Genomic DNA, 23,667 nt, shown 5'->3' on the forward strand with positions numbered 1-23,667 from the left:
GGGTAAAGCAGCTATCAAAAGGAACAATATGAATGTTTTTACTTAATAGTAACTAATGCTATTAGTAATTGTAATACTAACAAGTTAGCTAAACTTTAAAGTGTGAAAGTGACCTCAGATCAGCCTATGATGAGGTTGAGAAATCCCACATGACTAAATTTTACACCAGTTCCTGAGACGTCATCTTACCTTGAAACCAGGGCTTTTTCTCACACATATTTTTTTTTTTTTAACTTAAACCACACTAGAGATAAGTCAGATGTCACCGGGGAATTTTCCTGACTCTCAAGACTCTGCATTTGTTTTCCCACTCAACGTGACATACAGAGTGGGACGTCCCCTAGCTCCTCTCATTTACATGCACTCACTAACCCCAGCGCTGTGAAGAAAAAGTCATTTTTAGCCTGATCAAAGTGCACAATCAGCAGCAGCCTGACCTCAAATACCAGAGTTTGTATAGTTTGTTAGATCATCGGGTTCATGTCAAAAGGATGTGTGACGTCTGATCTTTTTTTTTTTTTCTTATCAAACAACAGACAGATACTAACAAGGTGTGAGTCAGTGCTTGACGTTCCAACTCTCTGCTACCAATATTCATGCTGACAATAACCATGACGAGTCCCTTAATGAGAACAAACAATGTTCTTTACAAGCATCTCAAGCATCTTAATAGTCAGGAAAGTGTTTCGTTTAGGTTATTGTTGGTCTCTGGTATGTAAATCACAGGAACATGAAACTCGTTCAAGCGCAGCAACCCATCACAGAGAACATCATGTCTCATCAACTAGGGACTGAAAGTTTCAGTTCAGGTGCTTGTAGTAAAAAAAGTGTGAGTATATATTTATTAATTATGAAACCTAAAGTATTCTTTAAAAGGGAAATTTTACACATCTGGTCTGTTTGCAGGTTTTGGGAGTACATGTTAGTTGTGTGAACTATTGTCAAGAGATGTCACTTGAGGCAACATTGGGTGGAGTTCAAGACCACACAAGTGTGAAAATGTGAAAAAGAAAAATCACACGTTTAAAGTTCGACAGGCGTGACTGTACTGAACCTGTGAAAGCGACAGTGCTTAACAAATGTATTAGACCAGCTGTTACAAAAACGAGAAATCATAAATATTTTAGAAATCTTTCAAAAATCTTTCAATAACTAAAAATGTTCTTGTTATTAATTTGGTAAATAACAAACTGAAACAACTAAATACTCCTTTTTCACACATAATAACCAAAAAACGTAATATTGTGAGTAGCCTCCTTTGGCCATGATCTGGTTTTGTTTTCATGTATTTTTCAACAATCTCTTTTATTTTTGAGTTCCAAATAGTGTCCAGCTTTTCCCACAGACTTGCTTTAGATGAAACATGAGTTCGATCAATCTTTGAATGTTCTGCATCCCAAATTTGTTCAATAGGACTCAAATCTGGACTTTGACTTGGCCTGTCCATCAGTTCTAGAACATCAGATTCCTTTTTCTTGGTCAAATAGCCCCTGCACAGCTCTGAGGTATGCTTGGAGTCAGTGTCTTGTTGGCATATGAACCCACGACCAATCAGTTTGATGTTGTGGCAGATGTTCTTGTGCATGATACCATTGATTTTCACTAATTTGTCCACACTGTTTCCACAGATGGAACCCCATAACATGATGGAATCTCCACCGTGTTTCACTGTGGGTGCAACGCATCTGGCATCAAAACGTTCTCCAGCTTTTCTGTGGCCATAAACACAACAATGCAGCCGAAGAGTTCAAACTTGGACTCGTTCATCCAGAGTACCTTCTTCCAGTCAGCAATAGTCCAGTGTTTGTGCTCCTTGGCAAATCTGAGGTGTTTCTGGATGTTTGCAGACCTCAATAACATCTTCTTAGCAGCTATACTTCCCTTTAAGCTTTGTTCCATCAGTCGTCTGCTTATGGTCATTCTGGAGACCTTCTCAGACTCTGATCTAGAAGCGTTCATCTCTGCCTGAAGATCAGCAGTGGTCTTCCTTCTGTTTTCAGTACGTAAAACCTTGTGGTGTCTAACATCTGCTTCAGTTAACTTTTGTTTCCTGCCTCTTCCTTGAAACATACCAGCCTCAGCAACTGACTCCAAAGCACACTTGACCACACTGTGAGAACACTTTCTGTCTTTTTCCCCGTCTCAGAGACCATCCAGCATCATGAAGTGCTTTAATGCGAACTCTTTAATTTTCAGTGCGCTCTCAGTGTTTTACCATTTTGAACAGGAATGAGGAATTTCAAACTGAATTCAACTTTTTACACCCAAATCTGAGCTGACTCACTGGACTTCTCTGAGAAGTCAGAAATTAATCAAGCATAACATTCAACCACTAAAACATTTTTTTTCTTTTAAGGAATGCAATAACTATAATTTGACATCTTAATTAAGAAATCATAATGCACTTTACTATTTTTTCAGTTTATTTCTAGAACAGTAAATTGGAAAAGTCATGGATAACAAGAATAATTATATTTTAATATTAAAATGTCGTTTCTGTTAAAGAGCTTCTACATACTGGTTTATTAACCATTACAGACACATTAAAAATGGCTTTGGTAATTACCAATGCTGTTCATTTAGGGCAGCTGTGGCAAAAACCTTACATTGGGTGGTGGTTTAATACATTTGTTAAATACATTAACTGCTACTACAATCACAGACTGAAATCTCAAACCAAACTCACAGCTGACTATAAGCCCTTTCTGATTTTCTTATTCCACTGTAGTGTAGGATCCAACAGCTTTAATTCTGAATGCACAGAATCGACAAATAGCATTTACTGGATGTAACTCTGGTTCCATGAGCATGTAGGAAAGAGAACATGCAGTGTTTATGTTTCACTATAAAGTTTTAATTTTATATTGAAGACAGTAATGTTAGAAAGAAGACTGCTACCCGACAAGGACAGTAAAAATGATGCATGTTGTCCTCTTTGAGTTCAATCAGTTCTTTAAGTTAAACTAATCAGCCTTGAAATCCATACAACAGTTTTTTCATGGCAGCAGTATCTACCCTGGACAAGGTATCTTTTCCCTTTTTTTTTTTTTTTTACTACTACCTGCCGTTCTTCTCTCTTTTATCTTTCTTAATCTACTTTTATTTTACTTTTATCTTCATTCCCCTGTGATGTCATCTTTTTAATCTCTCTTTCTAATCAGTTTTATCAGTATACCTTTCAAGAGTGACGCAGTCCGTCAACTGCCTGCAAGGTCTGTACAATATAAATCAGCACTTTCATATTAGCCTGCAACTACTAAATGAAGGGAAAGCTGCATTTTAAAAAGAAAGTGAGACAACAAATGTATCAATAATTGATTAAAGCATTCTTAAGATGACACAGACAACTAATTGTATGTTTTTTTTTATGTTTCAGATATAAAAGTCAGTATAATCGATTAATGAAATATTAGGTAAATAGAAGCCCTAATGATGCAGTTAAATGTAAAAAATAAATAAATTAAAAAAAAAATGGGTACAGTTTCTTGTAAAAATCACCAAAGCCTAGCTGAACAATATGAGCCAAAAAAAAAAAGTTCTTTCTTATTCGTCAGACCTGTCTCACTGTTACTCTTTATGAATTTCTTCTGCATGTCTCCAACAGTGTTTTTTGTCAATTGTTGATGGAGTTCTATAAGAATTTATAGATTACATTTTTACATATGATAAAGAAAGTCCACCTTTTCTTTCATGCAATTCACTTTTCCTTCAGCCCTCTTCTGTAAGGCGCTTTGAAACATAGATTTTGAAACCGTCTCCGCAAACATTTATGTCTATTGTATGATAAGAGAAGAGCTTTGCTTGTGTAATAAAAAATGAGAACAGATTTATGCACAGTCTGGTTTTAAACTTAGAATGCTTGTAGTAATTTAACCTGATTCTCTTTCTTACTCAGTTTTAGGAAGCAGACTTAGCGGAGTCTCACAGCTCCGATCCAACAACACCAAAAAAAAAAAAAGAACAGGGAGAATAACAATGTGTGAGACAGACAATGAGCTGCTTCCTTTAGCATGATAATGATGTGTTGATGAGAAGTTGGGGGGTCAGCGAAGCAGAAGATGAGGTTTAAGGGAAATGAGAGTAAACAGGAGGTGTCAACAGCTCCTTAACGATCAGGTGAAAACCTGTAGCCGCCTCGTCTCGACCGAATTTACACATGAACACACTCTGACACTCTGGAAACCCCTGTTTACACATAGAGCTACTAACCCTGACTAGAACCTTACCGCAGAAACAGAGGTTTACACCCTTCATAAAGTTAATCAGCCGCTACAGAGACCCTTTCAGATGCACCCCTTTTTGTTAATCTGAAGGCATCTGAATGGCCTCATGTCTAAAAGCACACTTGTCATAATCTTATTTGGTCAAACCTTGCAGCTTTTCTGTATCACATTCAACACGCAGGAAGTCTGACCTGTATACCATGCTTTGGTTTATTAGTGCATTATTACATATTATACATCACTCGATGTACTGACTAACCTTGCATTTATGTTAAATATTACATATGTACTATGGCTCTCTCCATCACTGCTGTTGATGTCTGAAGGAGCTTTAAAATTGACCTTTGTCTGAATAACATTTTAACAAATTGATGAAGCAGCAATGGTCCATATCCCATATCTGACTAGGGCATACCATCATTTTCCTGAAGCTTTGCATCAAACTACATTTTTCAGTCAAACAGCAGCAGGTTGAAATCAGAAACACTCACAAGAGGAAAAAGACCTGACAGGAAAAGAATCTCCTCAGCTCCTTACAATGTGGCCTTTCACAGTGCTTCACAATTTATAAAACTGATTTCTTCTAAGGGTTGCAGATTGATATAGTTTTTTAGGGGTCTTAAAGTGCAGCACAAGACGTGCATTTCTTTCTCGTTCTTCTTCTCTTCAATTTGTTCTGTGTTGAAAATGACGCAGAAATGGCAGATGAAGCCTTGAAAGACTGCTGTCGTGACTTTAATGGAACAGATGCTTTAGAAATGAGACCAACACGTAAACTGTCAACAGATTAACACAAAGGGCTGCATGTCTCAAATAAGCTGTTCTTCTAGGAGGCTTTCAATCAAAGTTCCCAGCAGTTCCACTTCCAGATGTTACATAATTATTAGTTGTGCTAGCAATAGATCAACACATTTTTTATTTTTTGCCAGATAGTGTAGTTAGGCTTGAAGTCTGTGTTCGGCCGTTGAGTTAACCCTTAAAACTCATATCATTGAATATCTAGAAGTTTTTTTCAATGACAATAATGCTTCCCTACCTTAAAATTGATCAGATGCAATAACAGAAATCGCTAGCAGAGGAGAAACAAATGTGAAATTGTATAGAGTCTATATATAGTCTATGAGAGAATGATCCCTGATCTGTTCCTACAGTAAGAATTTTCCTGATAGGTTTATGGTCTCAGTCTTTAATTTCAAGTCTCCTTCAATACAGCATGATGTCAATTTAGTAAATTATTGTCTCATTTACAGTCCAACAGAGGGTAAAGCAAAGGAAAGTTTTAGGGCTTGTCATTGACAAGTTGCCATGGTTGCTACATCCATCTTTTCTATAGGCTCTATGGAAGTAACTACACCACTGCTTCCTCTTAAATGCATGGATCTACATAGTCCCAGTGTCTGTTTTCACTCACAGCAGCTCGAGCACAAATACTACACTTGATTACACAATGGCAAGTTGCAATGCTGGAGCTATTTAGCCAAACATGTTCGAACCAGAAAAATCGCAATCTGTGTTTTTCAGACTGTCATTTGTACACTTGTTTCAATGTGGAAATGCTCAGCCATGGAGTTAGCTTTAACTTTTGTCTTCCAACATATAAAAAACACCATGTTAACAAGTTCAAAAAAACTTTATTTTAACTATATTTGTTGACATTCAAAACCAAGTTAGCTGAACAATCTAATGATGAAGCTTTGTTTAGCTAGATGGTTGCTGCCTACTGAGTGTCATACCGCTTTATAGAATATCCTGTTTATAATCATAAAATATCAAAGCCCTGAATAACTTCCTATATAACCTACAGTAAAACAGTTTGTTTATTATCATAGAATAATGTCATAATCCTGTTTTTTGTCACAGTTAGATTCACAGAAATTGATTCCAGGAATAACCTTTGCCCGTTTCAGGTCGTGGTTGGCCGATTGTTGCGGCTCACAGGCCGAGCGTCGGTCATGCGTGGCAGATTATCACCTCGGTCAGCCACGGAAGGCAGCGTGTTTGTTTGTTTGTCAATGATCTACTCACCTGAGATCTGATCACTGAGTTATTCACACACTGTCTGACGTTATTTAGAGCACATCAGAGAGAATCGCATTGTTACAGAGCATGACGTCACTCAGAACTGAACTGCTCAGCTAGTTAATCATGATAAGTTCATCCTCTGCATACCGTCTGATTAAAGGAAACAACTTTTATTGATGGGGTGGCTTTTCATATTGACAAAGGTGAAATGTCACTGAAGCAAAACCAAAAAGCTCCGTTTGAATAAACATTTCTTGATCTTCAGAGACACTGTCCTGTTGATCGTGTGAAAACATTCCCTTTTTGGCTTTACGTATAAACCCCCGCTTTTCATCACACAGGCTCAATTTTCTCAGTGCTCTATCGTTGCAGACACTTCGATACGCTAATCTTGAAGCCTGCTTATTGGAATATCCCGGATATAGCCATGATTCCATCCTGGACCGAGGGAATGATAATAATCGGGCAGCATTGTAGTACATGCAAGAAATACAGGAAACAGGCTATTTGTGTGTAGTTCTTAGAGTTTTATTAAACTGTGTTCATATTCAGATGTCAGTATAAAGACACAGGAACTTACTCTAAGAGCTCTCTCTTGACAACATAGAAGTCCATCAGCTGCTGCGCACAGCTTGGCATGACTGACACGTTCAGTTCAGCAGCTGATCACGTATGAAGGCACAATCACAGTTTGTCTGGATTGTGTTCAAGCTGCTCTGCAACACTACTCTCCTTGTTTGCACTATCTCTTATATTTATATGTACATTTTTTATTTTTATTTTTTCCTGTCTCGTATACGTGTACCTCTGTTGAATGCTGCTACCAACGATGTGAATTACTCCACTGTGAGATAAATAAAGGCATATCTTATCTTATCTTATCTTAAAACAAGAACTGCATCATGCAGTGAGGAAAAGGGAAACTAAATAGTTCTCACACACCTTATTTGTAATGTTTGTCTCATTTTCTAAAATATGTTTTTAACATTTTTATCCCTAGTGAGGATTAAGCGGTGTATAAATAATGGATTAATGGATGGATCTTCTTGTTTTTATCTGTTGTAAAGTCACCAAACCACCACTGCATCATTATGTTATTTTTTTCTGAAATGTGGCATTGTCCCTTTAGCAACTTGATGTTTCGTAACAGTTTCTGTTTAAAAAGCTGGTTGTGTTTGAAACTTTAACAAGACCACACATTTATTGCATTTGGCTCTGGGTGTAATTTGCATGTGGACTTATTTTACCTTACAACAGGCTGACTGTAAATTACATAAATTCTCTCTGCATGAGTCTTTCTTAACAAGATTAACTACACACACAGTCACAAACACGTAGACACAGATAAGCAAACAGACACACATTCACACTTTCCTGGCATCCCCCCTGGTTGCACTGCAGCACCTCTGTGCCAACCAGCCTGGCTCAGGGTCTTGTGCTCGTGACAGAGCTCTGATATAATAGCCTTATTATTTCAGCATGACTCTCGCAGCTAGTGACGCGCAGACAGGAAGCACATCATCATAGCTGGTTGGTAGCCCCGGGGGAGTCTCCTGGCCAGGCAAAAGAGCAAAGGGTTCTGGGTAATAGGTTACAGATGATGGGGAATGTAGGGCAGCTGTGTCAGTCTTAGAACACGCTAAAGACCCCTGACTTACCGGCTGTTGAGTCACATCCAAGATAAATGTGGATTTAACATCTCTGTATGAGCACATGATGACTGAGGACAGCTGCCACACACTGAATGTGCAAAGAAATATGAGTTCTGCACAATTATTGACGGCAAATTAAAAGTTTTCTGTTTGTTTTTTTCCCCCATTGTCAGAGAAAAAAATTAAAATCAGCTTTATACATAAAAGCAAATTTCCTGTTTATTCTTGAGATGAAAGTTCAGCAGGTCACGTGGGCTGTTTGGCTGGTGACCCCTGGGGGACCATGGGAAATTAGAGGAATGTCAGTCGGTCATGATTTTTTAAAATCTTTGTCTTTCAGTAACATACTATGTTTAACATGAACTGTACCTGATGTTTATGTATAAAATTTGAACACATGAGCTGTATTTATTACTCCTATCATTCTGCTGAATTCAGTGGAATAAATGTAGCTAGTGCTAACTGGACAAGCCACACTCAAAGGCTGCATATTAGCCACACTGTCCCATATTTTGGAGTCCTACTGTAACACTAGCGTACATATAAATAGTAACTAGGATAGCAGAAAATGCTAATCTGTTTTAGCCACATTTTGGCTTATTCTGTTCTACATTTCTTTGTCCAAATCAAATTTAAAATGTTGTAGACATCTGAACTATACCACTGTAGACATTTAAGAACACATTTCGTCTAACACGTTTTAATCAGAGTAATCATAACTGCTGCAAATCCAACCTGATTGTTGCCATGTTACAAACTTTTTAGGACTAAAGAGGTGAGTAGTTCTAGTGCAGATTAAAACAAGCCTCAGTGCTTGGATTTATTGCTCAGAATCATAAACATCCATCCATCCATCCATCCATCCATCCATTTTCTATACACTGCATAATCCTCACTAGGGTCGTGGGGGGCTGGAGTCTATCCCAGCTGACTTAGGGCGAGGACAGGGGACACCCTGGACAGGTCACCAGTCTATCACAGGGCTAGAACCATAAACATGTAAACTGAAATGTTTACAGTTTTATTTATTGTCAGTCGATGAATTCATGAGAACATAAAACCAATTTATTTAGTCTTTTTGAGGAGCTGGATGTGGAGTCGGAGCCACAAGTGTTGGTGATCATGATGTGAATGGTTTTTTGGAACACATTCTAACCAAAATTTTGGGATGTCGAAGGTCACTTTTAATTACATTTAACAACTTTTCTTCATAAGACTTCACATGAGTGACATGAAAGTCAGAGGAAGGACTCCGATATAAAAGTTTATTCTGAAAAAGCAAAAAGTCAGACCTAAATCTGATGTAGGACCTCATATGGAATTTGCCACAATCAGAATAGAAAAAATGAGCAAAAAATCCAATTTGGGCCACTTTTGCCTCCAGTCTGAATTAACGCTGCCACAGACAGTGCAAACAGACCAGATTACACCACAGATGCACATTGTTGCACACTTGTGATGTGCATGTGTGTTATATTATGGCTCAGGGTCTGTAGTCAGAATGTGGTTTGGATTGAGTTGCGTTCTAACCTTTCCTTGAGCTTTCTCATTATTTCCCGCCTTCTGGAAAACAAAACAAGGGCAGATTTCAGCCCTTAGGACTTTATTTTCTCTCTCTATCTTTTCATTCTTTCTGGCTGTGTCTGTTTTCCTGTCTCGTATTCTTTTTCCATCTCTCCTCTCCCTTTTTCTCTCCCTCGGTTGTGATGTGGCAGATCAGAATGCATGAGTCAGAATATTTGGGTCACTGAGCCACACAAGAAGCAAACACAGTCAGCTACTGTACAACACCCACACACACACACACACANACACACACACACACACACACACACACACACGCTGGGCTCGGCCTGTTGCTCCACCCAAAATCTAACTCCAGAAATTGTTCTAAAACCACATCATTGAGTATTTGAGTGTCCTCTTTCATGGGGAGCAGAAGCTATGCTTAACTTATGTCATAATAAAGTTTTCATGGCAGTAAAATGTAACAGAACAAACAGAAAATGAAGCCGCTTAAAGCTTCAGTTTATTTATAGGCACCTTGACTGCTGCTGAAAACAGAAATCTTGATTTTAAAAAATGACACTGATCAGCCACAACATTGTTACAACCCAACGTTCTGCTTGGGTCCTGGGATTCAGGTGGATGTCACATTAAATGGCAGTACCAATTTAAAGCTTGTTCCATCATAGCAAAAACAAGCTCAGATGGCCTCCACCAACAGGACAATACCACCCACCACACTGGAGAAACTGCTCAGAAACTGCTTGAGGAACACGACCAAGAGCTCAGGGCATTGCTTTGGTTTCCAGACTGGCCAATCAAGCATTTCTGGGATGCACTGGAAGAAGCTCCATCACACGGAAACCCCACCCCGATGCCCACAGGGCCCAAAGGATCTGGTGCCAACATCGTCAAAATACAACAGGACAGCCCCATAAGTCCTGCGTCCATGCTGTGCTATCAACACAATAAGAACCAGATGGTTTTAATGTTGTATCTGATCAGTGCAGGGTCACTTAGTTCAGTCATCTCTTTTTCTCTTGATCTTAGCCGTCAAATGAAATCATACATTTGTTCAAGACTATTTAATGTGAATTTGGTGCGCTGGTAAATGTTTACAGCAGCGGCATGTCATATGTGGGATTAAGGTTTGGCAGTGTCAGCCTGCTTGTCAGTTCCTGGTCAGTTTCTCAGATAAGCAGCTGAAACGTTTACAACACGACTGTCATTTAAAATCACATGACTGAGTTGCACAAGTACATCACGGTAAGATAGCAAGAGATAAAGCCTGTTAATTAAAAATATAAACACAAAGGAATGCCTGAATTGGGTCAACCCTCTCACCTCCACATTCTTTTGACTGAGCAGGAAAACTGTGTGTGCGTTTGAGCGAGTTATCAGGCCTCTCCCTGCACTCCTTCATAAAACAACAAGCCTAATCTGTCGCTCCCTGATGAAAAGGCTTTTTATGGCGTCTAAACCAATCTGTTCGCAGCTATCTGACACACCCGACAGTCACATCAACTTACTCACCTTGACCTACATAGCGGTGCGCTCACACATACTCTGTCTACAGGCATCCTTATGTTGCTGTTTTACTCAATGCAACACTTCACTGACATTCTTTCTCAAACTCTAGAAAAAAATAATTCTAACCTCTGTCCACATGAAACAACAATCCCTGTCTGAGTTTCTTCTGTGAACATTTGAAATATTTAATCCACTTGCACGTGATTCCTGTCAATCAAATACCAGAAAACCAATCAGTATTTTCTTTTTCAATTTAGCGACAAGGGTAAATGACACCCCACAAGAAAAATATATTATCAAGACTATAGGTTAAGAAGAGAGTAAATACGTAATTGAACGCCAACATTTTGGCTGTTGAACTGTTTAAGCAAAGCTTTTCCAGGAGCGTATTTTCAAGAAACACCTACGCTGTGTAGGAATAAGATAACAGAGACACTATAACCCACACACACGTCTGGCACATGTCCACCTGCTGCACATGCACACTGTGACACATGGACCGAGCTCAGGTTGCACAACACAGAGCTGCTGCAGCCTCACAGAAAATGTTTGCATATCTCTATACCTGGGAGGGGCGTCAAGATACGGCAGGGTGACAGGTGTGTGAAGGTGAGCAGTTTTTGCACAGAGCAAGGACTGTGGAATTCTCATGGCTGCAGTCAGAGCAAAGCCAGCTTCCAACCTTACAGAGGGTTCTATCAGGCTAAATGCAATTATCTTGAGTTTTTTTTTTTTGTCAAGCAGCTAAATTCACATCACATTTACAGCATCATCAGGATCGACTGAATAGCCATGCCCTTGTTAATATAGCTGTATAACAAACAGCAGCAGAGAGAAGGAATGCTGCTTGGATATAATGAGAGCAAGGCCAGTTGCAGAGGCTAATGGCAATACTGTGTGATTAAGCAATGCTGTTGTTGGCCCGCTATTTGTGGTAGCTCTCATAATTCTTGCTTTCCACCCTCCCTGTGCTAAAGCCAATGGTGTAAAATAAGGACATGCCTCAATAATTGCAGCAGTGTTGAATGCGATGAGGAAAAGGTGGAATTAGTGAGTAAGTAAAAACAGGTGTCATTTACAGGAAGACGATTACAATGATTGTCCTTCACGTAGAAGCTTCGACAGGCTGGAGTGGATAGGCCAACGCTGGTTCTTTTTATACGTTCATTTGTGGAGAATAATCTTATTTGCTGCTTTATTGCTTGCTTTTCATGTCCATGCTGTTCATCTGACATGAGTTAGCCTTCATGTCTGAATGAGCTGTCTGCTCACTTTTACAAAAAAAATTGTGGTGTTACGAGGTCATAGCACAAGTCTAAACTGCATGATGTTGCGTTCATGGATATGCACGCGCAAGCAACGTACTGTGAGGACAATGTCACATCTGTTCATAACTGAAATATCCAGAATCATAAAACTGTACTGTGAAAAAGCCAGATTATAAGAGCTCAGACTATTAAAACTGACCAAATAACGGATGTAATCCAGGTTTTGACAAAGCAGGAGCTAAAGTCCAGTTTGTTGCTTTCAGGTGTTTGTAGGAGTCTGTCCTCTAAGTTTATTAAATACCCGCAGCATGAAACAGCAAATAATCCATACGAACAATATTCAAAGAGAGAGAGCAGAGCAGATTTATACATGTCAGACAAAAGTGCCAATTCATTATAATCTCTGACATGGAGATAGGATCAATCAGGATCAGATAGTGAGTCACGCTGTGTACTTTCCCTCATCACAGTTTATAAACTGTATCAGGGGTTTCCCAATCCTGGTCCTTGAGAGCCCCTATCCAGCATGTTTTAGATGTTTTCCTCTTCCAACACACCTGATTCACATGATCAGGATCGTTATCAGGCTTCTGCAGAGCTTGATGATGAGCTGATGATGTGTTGGAAGAGGGAAACATCTAAAACATGCTGGATAGGGGCTCTCGAGGACCAGGATTGGGCACCCCTGAACTATATCATTTGTTACGTAGTCATCACCCTTTGACTCCTGAGGGCTGTACTATGAAGAAAGTGAAGAGGGTTATTGAGGTACGTCAAACCTAAGTCATAGTTTTTAGGGTCACAAAGGCTTTTAACCTGCCAGATCTCCATGGCAACTTATGCTGTGGAGCTATCCTGGCGGGGAGCAGGTTATGTTCAGAGTTCTAGATTCAAATAATTTTCATTTTTTTAAATTTAAATCGTCTAGAAAGAGCGTCTCCCTTTAAACAAATCTTGTCCTGGTGATTCTTTGAGTGATACAGATTCTCAGCTGACGGAATGTATTTTATCTGCAAACATGTTGAGTTCACTGAATGAAGCCGTGCAGCTACAGCATCGCACACTGTATACATCAGTGTGTCAAATGCACTTCAATACAATATCATGTTTGAATATATGAAGTTTACAGTTTGACAGGTTTAATGTGCAGCTTTCAGTGAGAAATAAGCAGCTGCATTGATCAGTAAAATAAATACATGAACACATTCAACAGATTTCTACCAGCATTCCTGTCTCGCATCATTTACAGTCGCAGCTCTTTTTACCACCACACAGTTTTGTATTTCTCATTGTTCTCCATCATGACAACCTGTTGACGTAAGCAGCTGCACACAATTGTTTAATTTTGTACGCAAGAGTCACATGATGCGTGAAGCGGCCTCTTTTATGTGAACGTGCACAGAGTCTGAAGCAGAAAGTCTGAGTTGACAAAGAAAGTTGATAAGCACCTTCATGATACCTGTTATCTCTGACTGGGGCTTTAGTTTTTGTTGAGCTGACTTACACAAAGAAAGCCTGACTATGTCAAACCTGCATCGTAGTACAGCCCTCTGATCTTCATCACAGCTTTCAGGATATTTTTAAAAATTATTTTACTGTTGATAAGGTAGTAGTTAGATTATTATCACGCATTGACCAAATTGGTGGTCCAGCAAAAAAATGGTAACCAAGCTAACCATTTGCAGGAAGCAGATGCTTGTGCATATAGCCTGGTGGATAAAACAAATGTGTTGAAACTCTCTAGGAGTTTAAAGCGGACCTAATTGGTTTTACAAGTCTGTTTACAAGTATTGAGGCATACTACTGATTTTAACTCACTGTCCTGAATAGGCATCAAGTACAGCTTTTGGTTTTATACCTAACTCTAGTATGACACTCTGTTTGACCATCAATAACTGTAATTCCCAGGTCGCTTATAGAGTTCTTCAAGTGGCCATTTATTATTCTCTACATGTTACCTTGAGGTCAAATTTTTCAGAAGTACCATATCTGTTTTTATGCAGATGATTCCCACATCTATCTTTCGTTTGATTCTGACAACACAACACGGTGGGGTAAAATACTAAATTGTCTTACAAATGTGAAAAACTGGCTTTGAAAGAACTGTTTTACCATTATGTTTTAATCTCTCGTTATCGCTGTAATGTCTTCTTTTATTTATGGTCATTTATACAATAACTGATTATAACTTTTTTGCTTTTGTCTTTGAAAGGTATTATCAGTAAAGTTATTATCAGAAAAAAAGCTAGCCTTCAGTGGCCGAGGGTGCCTATAAATTTACTCAGGTAACTACAAAATAATCTAGAGGTGTGCTGTTAAAGATGTTAAACAGGTCACAGACGCCAGGTAAGGTCAAATGTTACTGACTGACGTGTCAGGCTACGTTAGCAACTACTAGCAAAACACAGCTATTATAAACCACTGTGCACTACTTTGGTTTCTCATAGACGCGCAGTTCCGTGAGTTACAGTAACAACAGTTAGTCGTAAGATAAAAATCTAGGGCGGTCCTTATAGAAAACTGTAACAGTCATCCATTGTGTGTACTCCAGTGAATCCATCTCATACTGTACACTCAAGTTCTTTGTAAGTGTAGAAGAAAAACTGCAGACTTCCAACTCTCATTTTCACTTTTAATTACATATTATAAAAGTGCTTTCCTTTAAATTTCACAAATTCAAATGAACAAAGAATAAAAGACTAAAATAACTTATGATACAATAACAAAAATTATTTACATTTAAAAAAATCTGTACAACGCTTAAAACACAAAGAGAGAGACAGAGGAAAAAAAAAACATTACAGCCCCGACTGTAGCCAGGGGGAGGTAGCTTTGCTAAGTTAACAAAAATGAAGAAAGAAATCATCCCTGCTGTCTTGTTAAAACCTCACTGCATCCTCAGAAGGCAGTTATCTGTCTGTGAACCACTACAAAGTGTAAAATTAAACAAAGATTAGGAGAAACAAAGGATTATAAGCTTCCCTGAAAAACTAGCTGTTGTTGAAAGATAACGACATTTTAACCAGACAGCAACATAATCAAACAGGAGTCCTGAACAAAATACATTTCAAGGCAAAACAGGTTCTTAACATACCAAACACCTCGATTCTCATTCCTACAAACCAGGGTCTGTTCAAGTCTTTTCAGACTCAAGGAGGAAGAACTCTTAATATAAAACACGATGCATTAAGACATTTGACACACATGCGCCAATGTTTTGCCATTTGCTATTTTCATTAACATAAACAGCACATTAATGGACAACAGTGGCAAGTACAAGTTCTACAAAAACACCTGATGTTGAACCAATCAGGCTCCTGGTGAACACATACAGCCATAAATGTTACTTTGTACAGTCTTAAAACATGACTTTGTGTTACAGCTCTGTTCAGGGGCTGCTTTGTGTCCACATGAGTTCACCTGGACACAAAACAATCCCAGTGAAAGCTGTTCATCTTTTGAAACGGGAATGTTGGTCAAAGTCAGTGGCCCTGGTTATTGTAAAAAGCAATTTGATGTACAAAAGATTTGTCGGCATATCTGTGAACAAAGTGGGACAAATCTGTAGCTGAAAAATAAGATACTCAAGGTCCACCTGAAAAAAATGTCTAGTTGAGGGAAAATTTGATCCTGATTACTCTTCGCAAGTGTACAACAAGGGCCACCGACTAATGAATCACAATGATATTTATTTACTGACACATAGGGAAGAGTATTCCATGAGTAACCAGACTTAACTGTCACAGTATTGCTGCTGTTGCAGCTTCCTCCAACCACAGCCTTTAAATAATATGCCACGACATTGCTGCTCTGTTTCAAACATGCAAGAATAAAATGCTGTGAAGAGGTTTTCTGTCCCAACTTTGGCTGATTTGCTACGGTTGCACGGCTCACAGTTCACCGTCCAGTTCGCTCTCCTCAAAACCTGAATGCTGTTTAATATGGCTACCTTTGAACCCAAAACGATTCCTTACCGACATCAACACATGAGAAATCACGCACACATTCAAACACTGAGGGAGTAAACTGATGGTGAACTGAACTGAGGCCGAACATTGCTATGTCAACAGTATCAAACCTGGTCTATACAGTATTGTCATTAATATATACTACCCTGGTAACAGAGTGGCGTTGGGCCCATGGGTCCGCCTGAGGCCAGACAGGCTGAACACACACTGAAGAACCTTCATCCTGATCAAACACAAAGGCATTAGAACTGGAATTTTACAGATGTACAGTTGTCCAAATAACTTCAAAGCCACCATAAAACACCTGTCAGAGTGGAGGGATCACTGGTTAATATGGCTATAAGACATCCTGAAATCAAGATTCAAGTTTCATTCAACTACTGAACACTGAGCTACTGTGGCTTCTCGTTACTTGGCCCAACAGGAACTTCTGGCTTTGTGTCATTTAAACCCATGCCATTTGGCATCCCCAAAGTAAAGACTCAGATGTAATGAACCAAAAAACAAATAATATCGTTCTTGTCTTTCAGTGTGCATTCAGCCAAAACAAACAAACAAAAAACAACAAAAAATCTGCAAACTCCATCTTTCTTTAACTTTGAAAAGCAACCTACGCTCTACAACAGTCAGCAGTCAAGGCATGAGAATGATCAACTCTGAGGCAATGAGTGTGTTGTGTTCTTTGTCCAGGGAAACGGTGTGCGTGTGTGAGTATACACAGTCCGGACCTATTGTTACCATAAAGTCTTTGAAATGTCAAACTTTGTGTGCTCTTTACAGCATGATGCGCCATCCTTTATCCCTACCCATCCCCCTGTCTTTGTACAAAGTCTTTTCCCCTGTCCACCCTCACTCTCCCACAATGTCTCTTAACACCTAAGCTTCATTAGCTGCGGAGCGCTGCTAGCCTGGCTTTCAGCTCTTCCTGTTTGGCTTTAAGTTTGTCTCTCTTGGCTTGCAGTCTGTGGCCCTCACCCTCCAGGCCATAGATGCAGTCCCTGGCCTTCTTTAGAATCACCACCTTGGATGCCTTGTCATTGTGTGAAAGCTCAGGCACATGGTCGCGCAGGCGCATGAAGCAGTTCTTTAGCTCATTGCGGCGCTGCCGCTCCATCACGTTGTGAGTCCGTCGCCGCTCCTCCTCATCCTCGGTCTCTGTTGAGTTTCGTGACGAGTGGTGGTACCGCGAAGAGGACGACGAAGAAGAAGATGAAGAGCTGCGGGAAGAGTGGTGGAAGCGCAACGAGCTGTCACTCCCTCTTGAGCGTTTGTTGGATGACGGTGGTGGCGAGGCAGGGCAAGGGGCAGCGTAGTTGTGCTGCAGCTGGATCTCAATGTGGTGGCGCTGGAGAGCCCGCTGCTCTTCTTGCTTCTGCTGGCGAACAGCCAGGTCAGCCAATGAGGGCAGGGGGGAAGGGCTGGAGGGATGGCGCACAACCGTCACCACGTCGATTTCCTCTTCTGTCAGAGAAAAAGAAAAAAGAGGCAGGTTAGATGAGATTTTTTGGTCCAACCCTGTGTTCTGATCCTTGAGTTATGTGCTTTGACGACATTTCAGAGTAGTGCTGACACCAAAAACATAACTGTGTAGACATTGCACACAGCACACCATATGGGCTCAGCTTACACAGTCAGTAGTGAAAATCTGTCCTCCTACTGTAAACAGTCATAAATGTATAGTTTACTGCTTGTAACAGTAAATATAACAAGTGTTACAGTGCTTGAAACTGACTTCAATCAAATTTAAAAACTCAAAAAAGTAAAAGTAACCAAGTTTAAACAATAAGAAACCCTCTCAAAGACAATAAATGCCGGTCTGTCATTTCACTTCTGGTTTACAGCCCGGGACGCTGCAGGGCTCAAGTCGGTAAAATGACTCATTACAAGTTAATGGACGGAGCCACAACTGTTACCACTGAACATGAGTCACACACTCACACACAGTCAATTATCTCCCCGAAAAGCTTTCATCTACTCATGTCAGTCAACAGCTAAGCCCCACCCACGCCTCAGTAACATCCTCCAGTCATAAAGGCTTCTGCAGATTACAGGTGGGCGGCTGGCTTACAGATAAGCAGAGCGCAAAGAACAGCTTGGGCTCAGTGCCACTAAACATTAACAGCAAACTATCAATGAGATGCCGGTGAAGCTGTTCTGGGCAAGGACTGTTTATACTGATAAGTGGCATAATAACGACGCAGAAATGAGACTAAAGTTTGACCTGATTATCAGCACTAAAGCTTAAAACACAAGATGAATTTAAAAAGGCGGCATTTTGGTAAAATAAAGTCCCAACAAAGATCACACACAACAATTCCACATCTGATGGCTGAACTTCAAACTATGAGTGAAATTATGAATGTAAAATGAGGATGAGTTTTAAACTCACCAGAGTCACTGGATGAATAGGTGGACAACTCGCCACCGGTTGAGCCATAGTCTGATGTGGCCTCGCTTCGCTCCTGAGTGTCAACCAGGTTCTGGCAGTCGAGCGTGGAACCGGCGATCTCCTCAAAGATGCTGGTGTCGATGTCTGACAGCAGCGGGCTGGAGCCGAGCATGGTGGAGACCAGCTTCTCCTCCAGACTCTTGTCTGATAAGCACTGCCACAGGCAGTCCTCGCCACCCTCGTCCAGAGGGGAGCAGGGCTGGCTGGGCTCGCCCTCCTTCTCTGTAGCATCAGAGTGGAAAAAGTCGCAGTTCCAGTTGAGCTGCATGTCGTGGTCCTCCAGCAGAATGTCCGACACGTAGCTCAGCTGGTCCTCCTTGGACAGGGGCTTGCTGCCACACAGCCCAGTCTTCATGGGGGGAGACTGAGGGGGTGTCGGCAGCGACTGGAGGTCCTTCATCAAACTCTGGCAGAACTCATCGTCAAACAGCAGTGGCTCCGTGTAAAGCCAGTCCTGCGACTGAGCGAAACTTTGCAACATGTTTGCAGAACCTGGGAGAATAATAAAAAATCACAACAGAAAAAATAAATAAAATCAGAGAGGTAGAGGAGCTTATAAAGTTAAAATCCAGAGAAGCTGATCCAGTAGTGTTTTAAAAGCAGCGCAGCGTAAAACAGGAGTAAATCCCGAGAGCAGCAGCACGTGCTGTAGTGAAAGTTTAAACCAGTTTCTCCACACTGAGCCCCCAACCAGCAGTGTGCCACCTTTTATCTGTGTTTACATCACTGTAGCCCCGCCCCGCTGCTCCTGGGGAGGCCCGTAAATCACCCCAAAGATTAACACCCCCTGCCCATGACATCATAGGAACAGCTGGGAGAGACAGCAGCAGAAACTCAACACCTCTTTTTCACAATTCACATTTTTCTTTCCCTGAAAGTTAATAAAAACCACTGTTTTAAAAAAAAAGCCCATCTGCCTGCTGCTGACATGGAAAACAATACTTCACAGAAAAAAGATGGATGGTTTTTGCTTCTTCTTTTTTTGTTACTCAACACTTCTAACCTCTGCTCCTGTTTCACACACACAACCAAACACTTGAGCTTCCCTACAGAAAATCACTTTCACAACTTCATTCAGAAAAAAAAAAGAACTACTTTGCTCAGCAGAAAGCCTGAGGGGATACTGTATGATGACATTAACCAGTCAGTACATGCTGGCTTATTTCTGCTGCTATAAATCACTGTTCACAACCACAAAAACTTTAAAATATCACCCTCAAAAAATGCATTTATCATTAAACAAACACAACTGGAGTAGGAGGAGACTGAGAGGCAGCTCTATTCTGAGGGAAGGGAGAGCCTCTAATATAATATTCCTATGAGGTCTGATGGTATGTGCATGTATAGCAGGCTGTGTTGGAGAACAAAGCAGCAGTGTGTGTGTTGCAGACACACTCTGGGAGTTAAAGGCTCCCTTTCTTTACCATTACAGCCTGGGAAACCTAAGCCAAAACTTAAATGCAGACCAGTCTGCACCGTGACAAGACAGTAAAATAAGTCATTAGTGGTGTTTATGATGGTATTGACCACAGTCATCACCACGCGAACGAAGCATGGAAGCATTTGATTAAAATTATCTGCAACCAAGCACAGCTGGTAGGTGCAAAAAAAACAAAAACAAAAAATAATACTAATTTCTGCGTGAGCTTTTAGTTCAGATTTGCTACTGCCGCCAGGTCAGTGAATGCATCACGCTCAGTTTAACTGTTTATATTACACAAGAACATCATGTGCCATGATCTTTAGTTACGTTTCTCAAAGTGACGCCTGCACTAAAACAAAATTCAGCATGCAACAATTAATTCAGGTGTGAAATATCAACGTAAAAGCTCCCAAGACTCCAAAGGCTGACCGTCGGGGAGGGTCATTTAAACTCCGCATGGGTCGAGCAGCGCCGGCTCTCCACGTGAAACCCGGCAGTCATTTTATTTATTTATTTACATTTCAAAGTACAATTTGAACCACAAATACAAAAAAAGACAGACACAAAAAGCGTTTAGCCTGAGTCTAGCAACTGTACGAGGTGCTACACATGTAAGTGAGCGGACATTAACCCCAGATCACCCCATTCATACCTTTAATCGTCCTTAAAGGGGAAGGAATTCAAAACGAAGAAAAACGAAGAAATGTCCGAAATATCCAACCAAGTCCAGAGCGAGATAACAAACTGCAGATGTCTGTTTCAGTAGAACTTTCTTCGTGTAAAATTAAAGTTAGAACAGGGCAGCATTGTGCGTATGTCCGTTTTCTGTTTTTTTTCCCGTCTCCTTCTCCTCCTCCGCTACTATCAGACAGAGTAGGTGTGGCCGTCAGGGTCGCTCAGTTTATATATCCGCGACGCGACGTTATCCTTCCGCCGGTGCCAAACTCGCGCCAAAACGTCAAAACCAAACAAGCCAACGTTGGTGTTTGAACCCACCGCCTGTTTATGTGCCGCCGGTCGCCGGTTCGATTTAGTCCTTGCGGAAAAAACACAGGCAGCGGCGAGATCCAGGAATATAGTCGAAGTCGGGGACTACGGTGTCTCCCCCCCTCCCTCCGCGATGCGCGGAGTGATACGACGCAGGGAGGGATTCCAGGAAAATGGTGGCGGGTAAAAGTTGGGACAGTAACACACGTGGAGAAGCCGGGTGTCTTACTGCCCGTCTGTCTGTCTGTCTGTCTGCCTGTCTGTCCTGCCTCAGTGCGTCAGTGGGGGAGCGCAGACTACATACATCTATTTAAATCGTTTATTTCAAGCTGTATAAATACAAAAAAAAAAAAAAAAAAGCTAGCAATCTTGTGATTCACGTATGATTCAATGCAGGAAAACAAAACAAAAAAAACAACTTTAATCTCTCATTAGTGGGGAACGTAGTGAGTTCAGTAACACGGGTTAGTGCTTTTACATCATGTATGTTTTCCTTCCCTTGCAGTTGTAAGTGCAGACAATATGAGGCTGACAGACAGACAGTCAGACAGACAGGCTGGATGCTTTCAGAGCCACGTTGTCCTGAGATTCCAACTCTTGCAGGGGTGTTTCACCATCTATCTGCTTCCCCAACTCCTCCTCCTCATGCTGCTGCTGCTGCTGCCACTACTACTATTACTACAACCCCAAGTGTGCTATCTCCAACTGTCACACACACAGTTTTAAAGCACAGCACTGTCAGCTTGTGCACGGGGTAGTAAGTTACGTTTTAAAGCACATCAGTGTATTTGTTGCCGAAAATATGTACTTTTCCATTCACTTGGGGCATATTTTACAAGTACATATATTTACACATTTTTACAATATTACCCTGTTTGCATCATACAATCTAACAAATTGCACAAATTCATTATTTGTCAATATTTTTCAAAGACACTTCACATGGATAAACTATGCATACAACATATTTATTTTTTAATCATATTTTCTTTGTTTTGTTTTTTTTAAGTAAATGGGTGAAAGGACTGCACGCTGGGATGAATGAAACTCCAGGCAGCCCGGCTCCGATACCGCAGTCCTCCCTCCGCCTCCTTCGCTCCCCTTCGCTGCTCCCGTGCACGTTACATAACGGACAAGGATTCGCCGGTACACGTGCGGGCAGGTCGGCCAATCAGAGCGCGAGTCGGGACCGGTTCACGTGAGTTCTCAGCAAGCCCCAAGAAATCTTGTAACAAGAGATCACAGTCCTCACAGCGACCATATACATTCAATAATATCCAGCTCTTTAAATAGGCGCATGTCTGATATGATATTTCACCTGAGGTCAAGCTGTTTGATATCCACACAATATACATTTACTACATCTTTATTATTATATAGCTATATATATATATGTATATATTCTAATGAGCTGTAATCAAAGCTAATTAAAGCCAATCAAAATGCATGAAGTCTGGTCTGCAGTCATCAAAAAGGCCCATAGATTAAGCTCATTTACACCCCTTGGTGTACTCACACATGTAAATCAACAGCTCTGTTTTGGTCATTGTTATTCATGCAGGTCCTCTCTGCATGCCTTCTGCACTTTTAAAAAATAATGACAGCATTGTTGGTGGTCAGTCACATGGAAAGTCCTTTTGCTAAGTGTGAAAATGCATGAGACACTTCATCAAACAGGGGAGGGACGCAGCACAAAAAGCCACAGAGGCAACAACAACAACAAAAACACTGCTCTGTATATGAAAATGTGTGCTGTTCCACATGTAGAGGATGGGGGGTTTCTGTGTGTAGCAGCTGATGTAGGGCGGATCGCAGCAGCAGAACAGAACATTTTGTAATAGCAGAGACCAGACACAAAGAGGAGGGAGCTGAGTGAAGCAAATAAGTGGGTTAATGTGCCACCTACAGGCCAACTGGCAGACTGACTGACTGGCCTGGTTTCTGCTCTGAATACTAAACCTCCTGGCTTAGCTGACTCACTGCTTTAAACTGTTCACTGCTTGAAATTTCTGACCAACTAGTTAATTCTGGGATTTCCAAATTGTTTCACACAAATCCCACCCACCAAACACACCTGCTTTACATCATAAAACCTTTGTTATTTCACGTCTGAGTGAAATCAGCTGATCTCTTGTTATTAGCCTTGTTTTAACAACTTGTGTTGACTTAAAACTGACACATGCATCAACAAATTAATAACAAGCTTAGATTTTATGTATTAGAAGTATTAAGTAATGAGCATATCACAAGTTGTGGATTCTATGAATAACTCCCAGACTTCCTAGCAGATGATGTGGTTGGTTTAACTTTTCAGAAACACCTTCATCTTACAGACACACTGGGCAGATGAGTCAGGGGACTTTTCTCTGAACAAGAAAGAAAGGAAAAATCAACTGTCAGTTTCGTGTCATGTCTGCATTTATGTAGAGCGCAGATGTCGGGATTTTGGAAAAGTAATGAGTTGTCTTACATGTCGATAAGATAATCCTTTATTAATGAACAGGGAAATATGCAGGGTTACAGCAGAAAGGGGGATAGTGCAAAAATGTAGGGACATCAGAAGAAACATACACAAGTGCTGTTGATATTGTACAGGTGCTGCACAGTGGCTCAGGGGTTAGCACCGTCGCCTCACAGCT

The 23,667-nt window shown here is 40.7% G+C and overlaps 1 protein-coding gene and 1 long non-coding RNA gene across 3 annotated transcripts in view; both read right to left on the reverse strand.

The window, feature by feature from the left end:
- The window catches only part of mych (myelocytomatosis oncogene homolog), a 22,047-nt gene extending 1,175 nt beyond the window's left edge, over positions 1 to 20,872 (reverse strand). Inside the window, exons 1-3 of one of the 2 annotated variants that reach the window (XM_008284018.1) lie at positions 20,694 to 20,872; positions 18,559 to 19,110; positions 16,392 to 17,630 (exon numbers count right to left, since the gene is read on the reverse strand). In XM_008284018.1, coding sequence (XP_008282240.1) covers positions 17,056 to 17,630; positions 18,559 to 19,099 — 1,116 coding nt within the window. In that variant the 5' untranslated portion in view covers positions 19,100 to 19,110; positions 20,694 to 20,872 and the 3' untranslated portion in view covers positions 16,392 to 17,055. Of the gene's footprint in view, positions 1 to 16,203; positions 16,217 to 16,391; positions 17,631 to 18,558; positions 19,111 to 20,693 lie in introns of those variants that run through there. The other variant, XR_520278.1, reaches the window with a different exon arrangement.
- The window catches only part of LOC103358869 (uncharacterized), a 24,248-nt gene extending 1,144 nt beyond the window's left edge, over positions 1 to 23,104 (reverse strand). The window contains exons 1-3 of the long non-coding RNA XR_520279.1: positions 23,094 to 23,104; positions 19,453 to 19,461; positions 12,974 to 12,980 (exon numbers count right to left, since the gene is read on the reverse strand). This is a non-coding gene — a long non-coding RNA (uncharacterized LOC103358869). The remainder of the gene's footprint in view (positions 1 to 12,973; positions 12,981 to 19,452; positions 19,462 to 23,093) is intronic.
- Between the last annotated feature and the right edge of the window lie 563 nt (positions 23,105 to 23,667).

Source organism: Stegastes partitus, unplaced genomic scaffold (genome assembly GCF_000690725.1).
Source record: "Stegastes partitus isolate 25-593 unplaced genomic scaffold, Stegastes_partitus-1.0.2 Scaffold338, whole genome shotgun sequence".
NCBI lineage: Eukaryota > Metazoa > Chordata > Actinopteri > Pomacentridae > Stegastes > Stegastes partitus.